General features: G+C 38.3%; 2 protein-coding genes across 4 annotated transcripts; one reads left to right on the top strand and one right to left on the bottom strand.

Annotated features, from left to right (window-relative positions):
- Positions 1-258: 258 nt before the first annotated feature.
- Positions 259-14,941, top strand: LOC5522331 (QRFP-like peptide receptor). 3 transcript variants are annotated; one of them, XM_032367694.2, is made up of 4 exons: positions 259-1,598; positions 2,274-2,323; positions 11,832-12,565; positions 12,864-14,941. In XM_032367694.2, the coding sequence occupies exons 3-4, from the start codon at positions 11,841-11,843 to the stop codon at positions 13,231-13,233; spliced, it is 1,095 nt and encodes a 364-aa protein (XP_032223585.1). In that variant the 5' UTR covers positions 259-1,598; positions 2,274-2,323; positions 11,832-11,840; the 3' UTR covers positions 13,234-14,941. The 3 variants fall into 3 exon arrangements, with proteins under 3 accessions (XP_032223585.1, XP_032223586.1, XP_001642086.1); XM_032367695.2 differs by lacking the exons at positions 259-1,598; positions 2,274-2,323 and adding an exon at positions 4,094-6,532; XM_001642036.3 differs by lacking the exons at positions 259-1,598; positions 2,274-2,323 and adding an exon at positions 10,525-10,725.
- Positions 14,919-16,403, bottom strand: LOC116604803 (uncharacterized protein DDB_G0287625-like). Its single transcript, XM_032367702.2, has 2 exons — positions 16,391-16,403; positions 14,919-16,147 (listed from the first exon to the last, which is right to left on the bottom strand). Exons 1-2 carry the CDS (start codon positions 16,401-16,403, stop codon positions 14,919-14,921), a joined length of 1,242 nt encoding a protein of 413 aa, XP_032223593.2.
- Between the last annotated feature and the right edge of the window lie 293 nt (positions 16,404-16,696).

Below are 16,696 nucleotides of genomic sequence, written 5' to 3' on the forward strand. Positions count from 1 at the left end.
AAACGATCATTTGACCGTTGCGTTTTCTCTATTAAACACTTTTCTTGTCAATTCTTCCCTGCCAACTTTTGTTCTGTTGATCGTTTCATGTCGAAAGTCAGAATAGGCTTAGTTCCCCCCCCCCCCCCCCCCCCCGACTTTTTCAAGGCACCCTGGTTCTTGTTTGTCTCTCATTGGTTTAGAGCGATAACTTAATTTAGTTAGCCTGGTCGCATGAGCTGGTCACGTGGGTGTTACAGCCAGCTGACAGCGTGTAACATGACGTCATTGACCACAAATTTTTAAGTCGCCTAGTTTATGACCAAGTTCTATACCTATGGAGCTCCTCGTTCGGCCTGCGGCCCCACTGACTCCGCTATAATCCGTTTGTTTAGTTATTTGGCTTGTTTTATAATGAACCTCTAACGTTGGAACCTAAACTAACGAACCTTCAACGTAGGAACTAAAGCTTACACTTTGTTTAGTACAATAGGTGATGTTTATATTTCAAGTAACATCTATTTTCGTAACAAGTGTTCCTTTATGGAACATTCGAATAATCTTGAGAGTCAAGTCTCGAATGATCTCTCGAGTGCTCGTGCGTAGAGGAACCTACTATACCTCTTTTGTAACACATAAGTCCAGATTACTTTATGGCTCTTAACCTCGTAAGCTCTCGCTTAAAACAGACGCAATAAACACAACTTTGTTGTTAATAACCCGTTTGGCATGTTCTCAGATTTGACACAAACGCCTGCTATCAATACTCGAGAAAAAGAAACAATTTTCGTTTCGTACAAATATTTGTCTTTTCCTCTCCTTGAAGATTATTCAGCCTTTAAATCTGAACAATGTCTAACAGACATTTTGACATTTTTAAGGGGTTTTAATGAGATAATGGTGCTCCTTTGAGGTTTTAGGCATTAGAAGGAAATTCTTAGTTGAAATGAAATCACATTTTGGCATTCCCTTTCCGTACTTCAAGATTGTTCAATGGTTGGCAAACGTATTTGTTTCTTTGCTTTTAGGCATTGTTATAAACTTTTGCAGTAAATTTGGTGCTTGCAATGTTTAAATTCAGGAATTATCTGATATGGTCTTTATTGCTTTGTCAACAAATTAAAACTCGAATAATCCAACTAAGTATAAAGAAAGGATTTTTAGCATTAAGAATCACATAACGAGACAAGAAAAAGAATTTAATCAACTTTTGAGATCACTTATGAATACTAGCTAAATACAAACGAACATAGATATACAGCTCAAGACAGACTTTGATTGGATTTTTACACTTAGTGTGACTTTCCTCGAGTGGAATTGCATGGATTAATTTCTCACTTAATTTTCGCAGCCGACTTTCGTGAGACACGTATAATAACATAGATGGCAATTTGATTCCAACGTTTTTATGTTTGTTAACAAATCCAGGACGCTTTTGTGCGTGTTATTTATCTAAGCCTGTATATCATCAGTTTAGGTCAACAAATGTCCCATATTACTAAGCCGACTTCAGTTCTGTGCGTCCTTCAACGAATAACCGCCTCAAGTCGCCCCGAGTTTTAGTCAAAGTACAACATGGGAAAAACGAAATAAAGATAAATAACGGGACACTAAGGAAGGTAAAGTAAAGACAATGATTTTCACTTGGATAGCATAACAAATATACTTAAGATTTTTTTCTAGATATTTGTTGAATAGTCGACAAGCGAAAGACCTGAGAATACATGCGGAACTTTGAAAAAAGAATCTTTAATACCATGTGATATGGTATAAGAAATGTTTTAGTAAGCATTTTTGTTTTGATTCCCGTAAAGTTTGGAGCAAAAAAGGATGCTGTGTTTTTATTGTACTTGTGATTGTTTATTAAGTTGAAAACGATGACAGAAATCTCGAAGAATAACTCACATTTCAAAAGCAATACCAAAGCGTTGCATTAAAAAACACCTTTCACCTGGAAAGCTCATGAAAATGCAATTTAGATTGAGTTATGATTTTTTTGTTTGTATCACACTATAACGACAGAAGAATTTACTTTAATTTTCGATTATATACGAAATAAAGAGACGACAATGAAACGTGAAATAAAAAAAAGAATGCAACGAAACTCAATCTATTTTTCAAATATTAAAACATCTTGTTTGTAAAATGAGTTCGTTTTAGTAAAACCAAAGCTGTTTCCTTCCCGGCTTGGTGCTTATAATATTTATTAATTAACATAATCTTATATCTACAAAAGAGCCATGAATAATAAGCTATATAGATCTTCGTACTAATATACATTTTTCCTATCTCAGTTTTAGTTCTAGTAGCAAACTCAAACAAGGCAGTCGCACGCAATTCAAAGGTATGTAAACCCTCAGTTGCACCTTTTTACTCACAAACACAAATATATGTCCGTTTAACCGCGGAATTTAATTGAGTAGAAAGTTTATCGTCTTCATTTTTTTTGGTAGAGCCCTAAGATTGCTCTGTCAGATTCATGTCTAGTTTTTTTTTTGTTTCTGTGACAAATCCTTTTTGCATGTGACCACACTTCTTCCCTGGAAAAGTTTTCTTTAGTTTTCTCTCTGTACTGTTGCCACAAGATATTTTTCTATTCTTGTAATACATGTACAATATGGTTCCTTGATTACACGAAACAAAACAAATACCTTTTTATTGCTAATGGCTGCGAGACAAAGCGATGAATTGGGAACTCGTAAAACATCTCTTACAAATGTACGCGCTAAAACCTTTGCTATCTATATCAGCTTTCCGTACTACAAATTATACTAAAATATCTATTTTTTATAAAAGTTACATAAGCCCGTCTGTATTTATCTGTTTCAGTCATTCCTACGATCTTATACACAGTGTATTTTTAATTATTTGTCTTCTAATCTTAAAGTAATCTCATAGTTAATCCTTACTGCGCTAGTTTATTAGATAATTCCTTTTGGCCAATTCATAAAGGGAGTGTTGAATAATAATTTACTTGCCATAGAAACAGGCACTAATAATGTTTGCCTTTTAAAGCTCTGTGTTAGTTAAAGTGTTAATAAATTTTATAGAAAAATAAGCTGTTTTCTTGAGAATATTTCTCGGATTTATTTAAGCATTACGCATTTTCTGGTTTATCACCGCTTCTCACAATAATTACAGTGCGACAAATATTCTTACAAGGTTTTATAAGGTTATAGGTACAAGCTTACAAGTTTAGTTGATGAAATGACTAATTCTTATGAAATTCTAAAAAAAAAGTGTATAATCCTTGGGGATACTAAGTCATAGGCATGATAAAATAATGGAATAAAGTGTTAATTACTTTCTAAAGAAGAGATATAGCAGGAACTAAAGCAGAGCTTTAAGGGGTCAAAATATTTTTGAGGAGGGGGGGGGCACAATCAAAAACATTAAAAAGAGGGGGGGACAGCTATGCCCCTACTGGTCATTGATAATTTTTGAAAATATTGAGGGGTACGTGCCTCCACCGGTAATTTTTATAACCCAAATTGGGGGGGGGGTCCCTGTCATAGCTTTGTCTTTTTTTCCTTATATATCTGACACTTCGATTTCCCTTTCACCACACCACTTGTTCTCCAATGTCTTTTTTCATTTCCTAAGCTGACATAATCTTTGAATCATTCCTGAAAAACTCAACAAAAACCCGGGAACCTTATCTCGTCTAAAGATAAACATATTGTATTAAAAAATCCATATCAGCTTTTATTCTCCCACTTTGTCTGATTTGCTTGTCACATAGACTAACATTCACTCTACCCCTACTCAAAGGGACTAACAGATGAGTTAGCAATACAGCTAAGCCTTCAGAGTTGAATCCAGGAAGAAAGCGGGCGCTTAAGCCTTCTAAATATATAATCAAACAAGTGGGATATTTCTTGTAAGCGACTATTCAAGGCGTGTACGAGCAATCCATTATGCCTGCGAGTGGATTCTTAATGCCCTGAAATTCTTAAAAGGGTGTGAATGACTTAAATTCGATAATTACTCATATTATCATAAACGTAAAAGAAATGTACGCGTGTAATCTACGCGTACGCCATATATTATACTTTTTCTCTTTAACATAAGAGGGGGGGGGGGGGGTGCGCGCGTCTCATTTCTTAGAAAATCTTGTTCCTCGCTACTTGGCGTCTAATTTCTTAGAAAATCTTGTTCCTCGCTACTTGGCGTCTAATTTCTTAGAAAATCTTGTTCCTCGCTACTTGGCGTCTAATTTCTTAGAAAATCTTGTTACTCGATACTTGGCGTCTAATTCCTAGAAAAATACACAAAAGTTCTCACTCCCTGATATCTCATTCAGCTACTGCAATAACCAACAGTTTTTGGAGATTTTTCACCATGAAATATCAGAGCTGCCTATAGTAAATGCTTAAAGTGTTATTGCATTCTGTAACCAGCGCACAAAAAGGTTAAAGATAAGCTAGCGTCAATATTACCATTGTTATCCAGATAAAATGCTTTTTTGATAAAAAAAGACAATGGAATCTTCTGGTAACTGTGTAAAAATTAGAATCGTTTATTAATCCCGCCCCCATAAAAATGCTCACTCATTCCCTTATTTTCTTCTTTATGTTTTGCTGATTTTGTCTGTAGCATTTATCTATGTTTTACCTCTATTTCTCTTATTTAAATAGGAATTTAAATTAGCTCGTTCTTATCACATGCATTCTTATTTTATTTTCATTTTGTCGTATATACTTTTACCTTTCTTAAAAAAATAATTAAGTCAAATAGAGCAGAATTATGTTGTTTGACTTTCAATTTCTAATTCTACCGAATTCAATAATTTCTACTGCTGTTATTTTGCGAACTCTCAAAACTCTCTCCGACAGCTAATTCGCCCTCTGGCTTCCGTCATTTAAACCCTTAAAGCGTTTTCATTGGCTAGCCTTAAAATGGTTTCCCAAAAAAGGACTAAAGGAAATTCTGTGTGCATGACGGTAGCCAGAAAGCTAGTTAAAAATTATTGACAAGATTAGCCGGGCTGCAATATCCCCTGTGAGAGAAAAAAAAAATACTAAAAATAAGTAACTCCTGACTTCATGCTGTCCCTCTCCCCCTCCCCCCACGCTCTAACCCCTCCCTTTCCCCCTGGAAAAAACAGTACGCCCCTGTAGAGTGGTCTCAAAAGTAATCTTATCCATAATGAGTATTCGTTTCTGGCATATGAAACTAAAATAGACAATTCTTTAGCCTAGGCAAAGCCCTCTTCTCGTTAGATTAAAGCCAAAAATCACTTAGGATAAATGCCTAACTCTAGCACTTTGCCTTTTACAATATCTGTTTCGGTAGTAGGGTGGTTTCCAAAATCCCGTGCAACAAAATGTAATTGTTAAAGTGTAATAGTCAAGCCAGAACAAAAAAGAACAGAGACATTACAGTGTATTAGAGTACTAAATAAACTAAATAGTATTTCACGGGTTTTTGAAAACCACTTCGTTTGTAAACACTAATTGTACACTACACTGTAATGGTTGAGTACATAATAATAATAAATAAATGTACTCAAGCTTGACGTGGCGCGCGTTGCAGCACCGTGTTCTCCCCAACATAAGATTTAGAGTACTTCTCTAAAACGAGACCTTGACAGGGCCGGATCTGGCTTTTCGCTAAAGGGGGGGTTGGCTCAGTAAAAAAGGTGGAGGGGGTAATTATTTTTTGTTACATATAGCTTTATGGCAGCCCTAAACCCTCCCCCTAGATCCGCTACTGTTTCAGATTGCTATTTCGTCTCATATTATTCTAGAAATGATCGAGATTAATTTTATGAGGGCTAGAGTAATGAGGTGAACTGTCTTGCTCTCCATAGCGGTGACAGTTTGGAAATCAGTCGATTTTTCATAAAGAATAATAAGCAACTGCCCCTTCTAAAATGGTTTTAGGAAAGAATTATGACGTTGATGATGCGTTTTTGCCGAAAGCCGTTTTTTCTTGAATTTCTTATCAATTAGTGTGTAAAAATGTAAAGAAAAAATATATATATACCATGCTACGTTCAAAAAAATTATACAATGCATGTAGTCAGTAGGTGAGAATTTTAATAAAAGCCCAGAATGTGTAATTAACAACCTAAGTTAAACAATTAAACAAAATTTATATCCAAAGTCAACAAATAAGTACATAATCAATTAACAAACACAATGCAAATTTAGAATCCTTTTTTCACAATGGCACCTATTATTGAACAGGTTACTCTATTATCCGCACTTCGCTCAAAAAAATATTTCAATTGCTGGATGTCATATAGAGTACACTCAACGAAGTGTGAATAGCTCTAGTCTTTGAGACATCCGCCGGGCTGTTGGCACTACATTAGGGGCTTGTCAGAGCAGCTATTTGATTATAATACGAGTTTTGTTATCTCTTGTCTTTTGTCGTCACACACAGTCGGCTCTGAATGGACAAATTAGAATGACGATATATGATTACTGGAAGCTTATATTTGGGGAATATTCTTTTACCAAAGTCATATTTCAATGAACTTGTTTTGTTAGACTGAAATTCGTTTGTAAAAAAAATATATATATAACGAAAGATACATTGGCTAACGGTAAGTAAATTTTGCCCATTTTTCAGCTTATAATTATTATCTAAGATAAGTAGAATATTTAACCACCAGATTTTATACATTTGTGTGCAGAGTTTTTACCTTTTTTCTTCTTTTTTTTGGAAAAAAAGAAGTTTACGTGCCATATGAGATTCCGCTAAAGGTTTTATAGATAATGATTTTAAGCCAAATATTCAGTATCATGGATGTACGAACTTTGTGACATAGATTTAGCTTGCCACTATTAATGAGTTTTTAAAAAGATACAGGCTCAGCATAAAAAAAGACAAAAAAAGAATAGCTTCGAAAACTAAATATATTATATGTATTTCCATTGAAAACGATATTGGTCTAGCCACCAGTTTATTATTTAGCTTCTACGACTAATATTTTCTTTGTTGAAATTGACGGGGAAATATTAGTAAACGGATTTGATGTCACCAATTACTGGTAGTGGGAATGAGATGCGAATTTCTTCAGCTCTTGTATTCAATACAGTACCGCAGTAGATTCATGTTCAAATATAGAGATAAGTATTTACCCTATCTAGAATCCTTTGATTACTTAAGATTCTCCAACAAAATAGGAATAAAAGCCTTCCTAACAAGTCTATTTCTTATTGCAACTTTGTTGGCACAATTGGCCTTCATAGCAATTTTTTTCTCTCCAAGGGTTGGGGTGAGGTGGGGAGGGGGGGGGGGATTAAAGGCTACCCCTGTTTCTCCCCTTCCCTAGAGGATTAGAATTTTACAAATGACACGTAAGGGAACGGCTTCCCCCAAATTAGCGAACACAATAAACACTTAAATACTTGTTGCCACCTGGACAATACAATCACAGGGGCTAAAACATGCAATCACAGGGGCTTAAAAATGCAATCACAGGGGCTAAAACATGCAATCACAGGGGCTAAAAATGCAATCACAGGGGCTAAAACGTGCAATCACAGGGGCGAATATAATTTAAAGAGGTGCTGGCATTACATGGCAAAAAATGAGCGGAGCTTCGAGCATCTTAGCTTCCATTAATTGCTTCTAAACTTTCAGTGACCAATCCAACAAGCACTATCCCCCTAGGCTAGGTATATAAAACATCTGGGAATAAAGTGACATTTCACACGCGCCTCCCTTGCGTTGGATCTATTTGAGCTGGAAAAATCTTAAAAGAAAAAAAATGAAGGTTAAATTACGAGTTTTAGTGATAAAAGACACACAGGAATAGCCGTCTGAAAACAGTATAAAGGAAGTAAAAGAAAATCCATTTGCTTGTTTCCTGTAGTGTAATGTGCAGTATTTTATACCCATTTTCTGCAAATCCTCCAGAGACAATTATTTAACTCTTATATCCTGCTTCTAGAGCTATAAGCGGCGCTGCTTATTTATATCCGTTTAGCCGATAAACCCAAACTATAGGAAATTTATCAGGATTTAACGTTTTGATAGGTCATTAGATGTCCAATTGTTGGGATCAGCATAACTGAACTGGTGAAATATAAGATGATAGAGATTTTGTTGTTAACCGTCATTTAATGCCTTAAAAGGTCTAAAACTTCATGACTGATAATCAGTGGAAATAGTCGTGACCTCTTATCAGTGTTTTAATTTTTTAACGGGAGATCAGCCAATTTTAACGACGCACATTTTAAAGAGTGTAAAATAAGAAATACTAGTATACCCATATACTATGATCCAAAATATTATGGAATTGTGTAAATTATCAACGGGGAAAGCATGAAACTTTTGATGGAGTATAATGTTTCTGAAAAGACTCGAATATTAGAGTGAGAAATGTAAGATGTTTAAAGATATCCATTTAGCGCCATTTACGCCAGTACGTGGTTTCGAATCGCAAAAGCCACTTTTTCAGATGGCTTTCGGTGGTTAAAAGGAAAGACTTTCTCTATCTGTTATGAAATTTTGAATTAGTATATTTACAAATTTACCATTTGAGGAGGCAAAGGTAAGACATTCTTGCTTTGTGATAAATACGCTATGGGGAATTTTCATTTATTGGGAACCACAGAGTCAGGCTTTTAAAGATCTAAAGCCACTGCGACACTTCTAGATTATAAAGAAAAGTCGGTACACCACTTGTTCGACAAATAACCACTAAAAACGGATAAACTAGGGAATAAAGGACTTAGAACAATGTTTTAATTTGGCCTTTGTGAAAACACAGCGCAGTTAAACTCCCCGGGGGTTAGTATACTTACAACAATGCTAGTGCCATTGGGAAATCCTATTTATTGGCAACAAGAGAAGAGCTATCTGTAAAGAATGTCTTTAACAGCCCCTAGATGAAAAAGAAAATCTGTACACCACTTGTTCGACAAATAACAACTAAAAAAAGGAATAAACCATTGGTTTTAGAGTTAGATAGATGTTTTAAGATGGTCTTTGTGAAAACACTATGCAGTTAAACGCCCACGGGGGTTCGTTATACTTTAAGCACTACTAGAGTCTTTGAAGTTATTTGAGTGTGTTTTACTAAAACCCTTAAATTCTAGTATTGCAAACGGTTGAAGGACTTAGATTTATAAGGAACTCTTCTAAAGAACTTTGTACACCTTCTAAATATCTTTGTAAACTATGTACACTAACCATTTTTGCCATGCCTCGAGCTATGTGTTCTTTTGTGTGTGTGTTGCTTTTTTTGTCGGCGTTTCTTTCATAATGCAAATCGCGTGTGTAAATAACCTGCAAATTTTCCGCGATTTTATTGCTGGCGGTTCTAGCGTGCTCTAGAAGTTTGTGCAAAACTCAGCAATTTTTACATGGATCCTTTTAAAATACCAGAAAAAAAATATTTTTTCCGAGTAAGCATTAGCTTTATCATTAATTGTAAAATAATATAGGGCGATTTTACAGGCTTTTTTAAATAAAAAAAAAATAGCCGCAAAAATCTTTGCTCGTCTTGATAAACATTGTTAAGACGGACTTTTGCGAGGTTTTAAAAAGAAAAAAAAAGGGTTTAATATGACATAGTTTTTGGCACTGTAACAGGCACCGTTCAGACCTTCCTTACTTTGGGCATACTTTGTAAATTTTTATAGAATTGCAATTATCAATTATCGGCCTACACCGGCGCCAAGTTAAGGCTCAGAGGGGGATCCGAGTAATCCTGTGTTTCCGCGGTGGTTGGCGCCGTTAAAGCTATCGATGGTAATCATGATCGTCATAGTGTCCCTTGCAAAGCGCGCTCCATCAGACTTTAGATAGATATTGCTGCCTTTGACATGCGGAAAAAGATAGACGTGTTCTTGCTTTTAGCCTTAGGGTCACAGCTTTTTCTGGCGAAAGCTGAGCACTTTGTACTCAAAATCCGAGCTTCAACAGTGCGAAAGTACTTCGCGAAAAGCCTGCAAACATTGCGAGCATGACATGACGGAAAAACCCTGAATATGCGCACTTCGGAGAGATGGAGAAAGAAGATAAAATTTCTTACAATGGCCATTCCGGACTGATTTTCCCTTTTCAAAACACAAAAAATGAGTGGCCGAAATGCACATACTCTGATTTTGGCTTTTTAAGACAGTTTTTTTTTTCTTGATCATCCTTGCGCTAAGTATGACGAAAACATCAAATTTCAATGATACTTAACAAAAAGTCGCATCAATTTTAAAAAAAAAGGTTGCATTTGATATTTTGTTTGATACTACTCACTAAGTAATTTGGGGAATTTTCCGCCTTATTTGATGTAAAATGAGCTTATTGGAAACGTCAAGTCATGTTTTTCCGTCATGTCTGCGTGCATAAATGTGGGGTCCATTGAGAAGCCTTTTTATGCAAAGAACCAAAGAATAAAGTGGATATTTGGAGGGAAAACACCTACATCTACACTATGGGAATGATATGAACTCTACCCGAAGTTAAGTTATCGAAATAAATTAGCGGGAGAATAATAGAATGATAAGAAAAAAAATATAAGAAAACATTTTTTTATGAAGATGGAGGGGAGGGGGGGGGGGGGGGTGCTAATAGCTAGATCACATTAATGACTACAATGAATGCCGGGAAGGATGTTTCGGCTTCTTTGAACTCGTATACCACAGCTGCTGTGTTTCAGTTGTGAGCTCGTAATACAGGATTGCTCACATATCGTCTTTACACACAATGCCGAGGGTAGAAATGGCCAGGATTCCCTCAAAACTGCTGCGTCATATGCCATCTGGAAAACATTTGCTCTCTTTGCGAAAGGTACACCACCTCTTGTTTAAAGCTCTGCCCTACGTTTTAGAAATGATATCTTAATAGCATCTTATATAGTCCTTTTTGTCATTTCCATAGTTTATAGAGTTTATGCAAATTTTTAAAAATGGATAGTAGAATCTTTTTTTTTTTCCATTTTTTTTTAAATACCCTAGAACTTATAGCTTGGTTTCCTGTTGTCTACAAATTACTATTGAATTTTTCTACCAAAGAAAAAAAGTCGTCCATGCAACTATTTACAATAAATGTCAAAATATTATCAATGACCGTGCAACAAGCTTGGTTGCAAAAGAAAAGACTGACTATTGGACGTTTGTCTTTGATGTATGTCTACCATACCATACCCCGCCAATCACGGCGCGGGTACAGTCGTTGCCATATCAATATCATAATTACAATTTACAATCTTTAGGAAAAACAAGGATAAGGCATCTTGATATCTCAGTTCATAGACTGAATGTGTGTTTCGTCTATCTCGTCTATTCTTCTTGACCATCAAAGTGCTAAATCAAAAGTTATTTTGGATTGATTTAATAGAGAGTGCGTTGTATATGAAATATGTAAGTCATAGGTAATTAGGATTTGCCCATATAAATTTTCAAATTCCTGAGGCCATAGTGTTTTCTATCGTTTTGAAAAGTAAGCAAAATACCGGGCTAGAAATCATAATGGTCATAGTGTGATGCTAGACTCTTTCCCAGGCTTCTCTTTTAAAAAAGTTTAAAAAAAGTGGGAAATAATATATGCAACCCACACACCACCGCCACAAGGAAAAATCCTGGCTACAGCTTTGAATTCCATTTCCTCTTGCTCGCAACTTGCAATTTCCACAACGTAGCGATCATACGGAAATCATTAAAGACAGTATAGCCCGCGGATTGGAGGGCTCCGACCCGAAGGGAGGGGAGGGGGCGGGGAAAATATATTATATGTTGGGGAGGGGGCGGAGAGTGGGGAAAGAATGGTGGGTTTTAGCTTCAATAAATGTTTTCTTCAAAATATTCTTTACGCTTGTTATTTTGTTAGGATATCAAAATGGCCGAGACCCTATGGAGGTGTGGAATGTTCTAATGCAACTTATTCTATTCCACTAGTAAATCACGATGTACAACTCTACACAGAATCCCTGCCCTACTCATCCCGATCTCAGCAAAGCTGCAAGGTCCGGGTTAGCCTTTGGTTTCATCCTTAGCATGCTTATCAGTTTCCCTGGCAACATCCTTGTCATCGTTACCGTGGTAACCAACAGGCGCATGCGTACTGTTACCAATTACCTCATTGTCAATATGGCAGTCGCAGATCTTCTCTTAACGGTCTTCAATATGCCCTCAACGACTTCTACTGTTATTTCGCCGTCGTATTTCTGGTACACCGGAGAGTTTTGGATTGCTATGTGTAAGCTTTTACCATTTATACAATCCGTTAGCGTCGCTAGTTCAGTTCTTAACATGACAGCCATCGCTGTCGATAGATTTTTCGCGGTCGTTCTTCCCTTGCGAAGGTACATCACATTCAACGTGGCTTACATCATGATGGCCGCCGTCTGGGTTGTCGCCATTGGGGTCAGCGCCCCGTTCCTTTACGCGCAGAACGTCATATCATTTCCCGGCATGCCTGGAAAGGTAGCTTGCATGGAAACGTGGAAACATCCCATTGAGCAGTTAATGGAGATATCGGAGCCGAAAGACTTTACTGTGGTGCTTTTCGTTGTGTTTTACGTACTGCCTCTCATTGTCATGAGTGTGTTGTATTCTGTTGTGATTTATAAGCTGTGGATAAGAAAGTTACCGGGGCAAAGAAGCGAGTTGAATCAGCAGCGGGCCGATAGGTAAGTAATAAAAGATTACTAACACTTGCATGGTTAGCCATAGCCAGGGCCATAAAATGCTTATCGCATGGGGTTGTCACAATATAAATGCTAACGAAACTCCGGATAAATATATTTTATGAACGCTCTTGAAATGTTTTTTTTTTAAAGGCTTTTTTTCACGAAGAAGAATCTGCTGGAATCATCAGATTTGCCAGGAAAACTGAAATGCCATATGATGAATAGTGAATAATAAATAATCAGTCGGAACAGGGAAGTGGTGGGAATAATGAGTGTCACTTTTTTCATGCATTAACAGATCAAAAAAGAAGGTCTTGCGCATGCTCCTAATAGTGCTACTGCTGTTTGCACTCTGCTGGCTCCCCGTTCACGTGACTTCCTTCATCTTGTTTTTCGGCACGTGTTCGCCTCCGCCCATTCTTACCTGGATCGGCTACCTTCTATCCCAAGGCAACAGCGCAATCAATCCCTGCATCTACGTCATTTTTAATGAGAGCTACCGACAAGGCTTTGCGCGCTTGGTGTGTTGCTTGTGTCGACGCAAGGGGAGTAGGATGGTGAGGCCTGGCGTGACAGTTATCGGCATGGACAATACTTATATTGATGGCGTCACAAGGTCGAATATTGCCTCACCTTCACCTCGCATGCTCCGAGATACATACACATGAGAGTCCCGGATGTCTCGATTAGAATAAATCGCGGGCCTTAGTGACTATGCCCAAGAGATGGAAACTAGAAAATCACGGATACGTGGAGATTGATAATATCAACAGGGTTTATAGTTATGTTGGATGTTTTTTTTTTACATCCGGGAGCTTGGTGATGATGTCCACGAGGTACCGATTTTCGCGTGAAAGAGAATATTCTCATTCGGGAACTATGGTGATATGACCAATGGATAAGGGGTATCGGATGCTTGTGGAGAAAATCATTGCATCCGGGATTTAATAATGGCGTCCAAAGAGATAAAAATTGACCAGGTTGCTTGAGAGAATCAAAACCTCTCAACTTGAGGTCTCGGATGAACAGAATCGAGGGTTAATCTTTGGATCTTAGAGAAACTTCAACTAGGGCGAGGAACACCTATAAATCTTTAGAAAACCCTGATACCAATAATAAAGACAGCTGAAAAACAAACAGCTAAGACCCATTTTAGTGGCCATGTTATCCATAGGCCGTATACGGATAACACGGAAGATTTACTTCTGATTAATGTGCTATTTCATATAAGGTTGCACAAAGAATCCATGTGTCGTAGCCCGCGGTGATTCATGGGTACCAAATAAATGGGCGAATAAGCCAAAAATAAACCAAATCCAAGTTGAATTTTTTAGGGGGGGAGGACTTGCCCCCAGTGCCCCACACCCTGCTACGGCCCTGCGTGCCTTCCAGAGACCAAGATTGACCCATTTATACGTTACCCATGACTAACTGCGGGTTATGACATCACAATGATAGTCCTTCTTTGAAATGTAGGTGTATACTGTACACCGGGTTATAGCTGACTTGAGCTACGAGTTCTGTGCACATTAACTACAATCATATCGCTTAACTTAGCCTTCATATAAATCTTTAGTTTTAGAGTAAGTTGGACTGTTTAGACTTAGTAGATCTCGCAAGTATTCTAAGTCATTTTCAAGTCATAACATTTAATAACGCTAACTTGATATTTGGGTATTTTTAGTCAAAGTTTTTCCTGAGCAGAAATAAGCTTAGTACCTGGAAATAGCATTACTAGCGAAGATATACAGGCATTGCAGCAAATCGAAAATATGTCCTTTATCTTTTTGGGTTTCCTGTGTTGTTTTATGGTCTCCTGCATATCAGTTAATCTTGTTTAAACGAAAAACTGTCGTTTTTCAAGCTCGCTCGGTCAATTCCTTATTAGGCATTGCATACCATATTTGGGAGTCCGCTTCAATCATTTTTTCGCTTTTTTATCGCTCTAGAGCTTTGTAAGTCGAGATTTCCACGTAAACGTTCTTGTTTACGATTTTGCTGGCAGCGATCTTGGATATGAAGCCTAGTCCCTAACGTATTAGAATATCACAGGTCTCCCGCGGGCTCGCCCAGGCTCTTTTAGACAATTTAGAAAAAAGACAGCCATTGATTGATATATAAAAAACCTCCACAGGGAGGGGGGGGGGGGTAGGGGGCAACATAAACATTTATTAAGGAATCTGATTGTAATTTCTGCCTTGTGCAAAGTTTGGGATTTTCTAGAGAATCGATCTGTTGTTGCATCTCCTACAAGGAAAGCCCAGATCGTTCCAAAAGCTGCCAAAACGCTAGTAAACTAGCACAGTATGTGTGTATAACAGGGTGACAAACTTATACGGGTGATCACTAACTATTAAAAATCATGGCACAAAGACATTTTAATTTGGATGGAGTATTGAGGTTGAATAGCCACGCCCATAACTACGCTCACAGCACGCTCATAGAAACGCTTATAGCTACGCTCATAGCTACGCTTATAGCTACGCTCATAGCTACCCTCATAGCTACGCTTATAGCTACGCTCATAGCTACGCTTATAGCCACGCTCATAGCCACGCTTATAGCTACGCTTATAGCTACGCTCATAGCTACGCTCATAGCTACGCTCATAGCTACGCTCATAGCTACGCTCATAGCTACGCTCATAGCTACGCTCATAGCTACGCTCATAGCTACGCTCATAGCTACGCTCATAGCTACGCTCATAGCTACGCTCATAGCTACGCTCATAGCTACGCTCATAGCTACGCTCATAGCTACGCTCATAGCCACGCTCATAGCCACGCTCATAGCCACGCTTATAGCCACGCTTATAGCCACGCTTATAGCCACGCTTATAGCTACGCTTATAGCTACGCTCATAGCTACGCTCATAGCTACGCTCATAGCTACGCTCATAGCTACGCTCATAGCTACGCTCATAGCTACGCTCATAGCTACGCTCATAGCTACGCTTATAGCTACGCTTATAGCTACGCTCATAGCTACGCTCATAGCTACGCTTATAGCTACGCTTATAGCTACGCTTATAGCTACGCTTATAGCTACGCTTATAGCTACGCTCATAGCTACGCACATAGCTACGCTTATAGCTACGCTTATAGCTACGCTCATAGCCACGCTTATAGCCACGCTCATAGCCACGCTTATAGCCACGCTTATAGCCACGCTTATAGCCACGCTCATAGCTACGCTTATTGCCACGCTCATAGCTACGCTTATAGCCACGCTCATAGCTACGCTCATAGCTACGCTCATAGCCACGCTTATAGCTACGCTCATAGCTACGCTCATAGCTACGCTCATAGCCACGCTTATAGCCACGCTTATAGCCACGCTCATAGCTACGCTTATAGCCACGCTCATAGCCACGCTTATAGCTACGCTCATAGCTACGCTTATAGCCACGCTTATAGCTACGCTCATAGCCACGCTTATAGCTACGCTCATAGCTGCGTTTATAGCTACGCTTATAGCTACGCTTATAGCTACGCTTATAGCCACAGGTAAAGGTCGAGCATTTCTGGGCTGCGGTAGCCAGTCTGTTTCTTCGCTGTTTCTCTGCTAGTGTTTTGGCTCTGGCTGCTTAGGTTGGGTTGGGAAGAGGACAGGGCTGCCTGGCGAACCAGGATGCGAATAGGAATCTGAGACCGTCTCAGATCGTCTTAGGTCTTCCCATTCGTTTACAAAGATGTTACAGGCCTTTGCGTCCCTCTTGCAAACATCCTTGTATCGCAGGCGCGGGCAAACTATGGGTCTTGTTCCTTCAGCTAGTTCTCCGTACAGAATATATTTAGGAATTCTGCCATCATTGAGTCTGCTCACCTGGCCAAGCCATTGAAGGCGGCACTGAGACAGTAGGGACTAACCACGTTCTAACCACGTTCGCTACTGTAGAAATAATGTTCTTAGCCTTTTATCTATCTCTGACTATAATATTTTGCCAATTCCATTACAATTAACATATATAATTGATCGCCAAGCGCGAACACATCTTTTTCGATCTCGTTGTCCTAGCCGTCACCATCGTTCTTGCTTAAGGTCCCTAGTGTTGAGAACAAGCTTGGGACCTCGGCACTTTGAAGGACTTTTCCAAGTGATTCCGAGGATTCGCCGCAGGTGAAAACTGTT

This window comes from Nematostella vectensis, chromosome 15 (genome assembly GCF_932526225.1).
Source record: "Nematostella vectensis chromosome 15, jaNemVect1.1, whole genome shotgun sequence".
Classification (NCBI taxonomy): Eukaryota; Metazoa; Cnidaria; class Anthozoa; order Actiniaria; family Edwardsiidae; genus Nematostella; species Nematostella vectensis.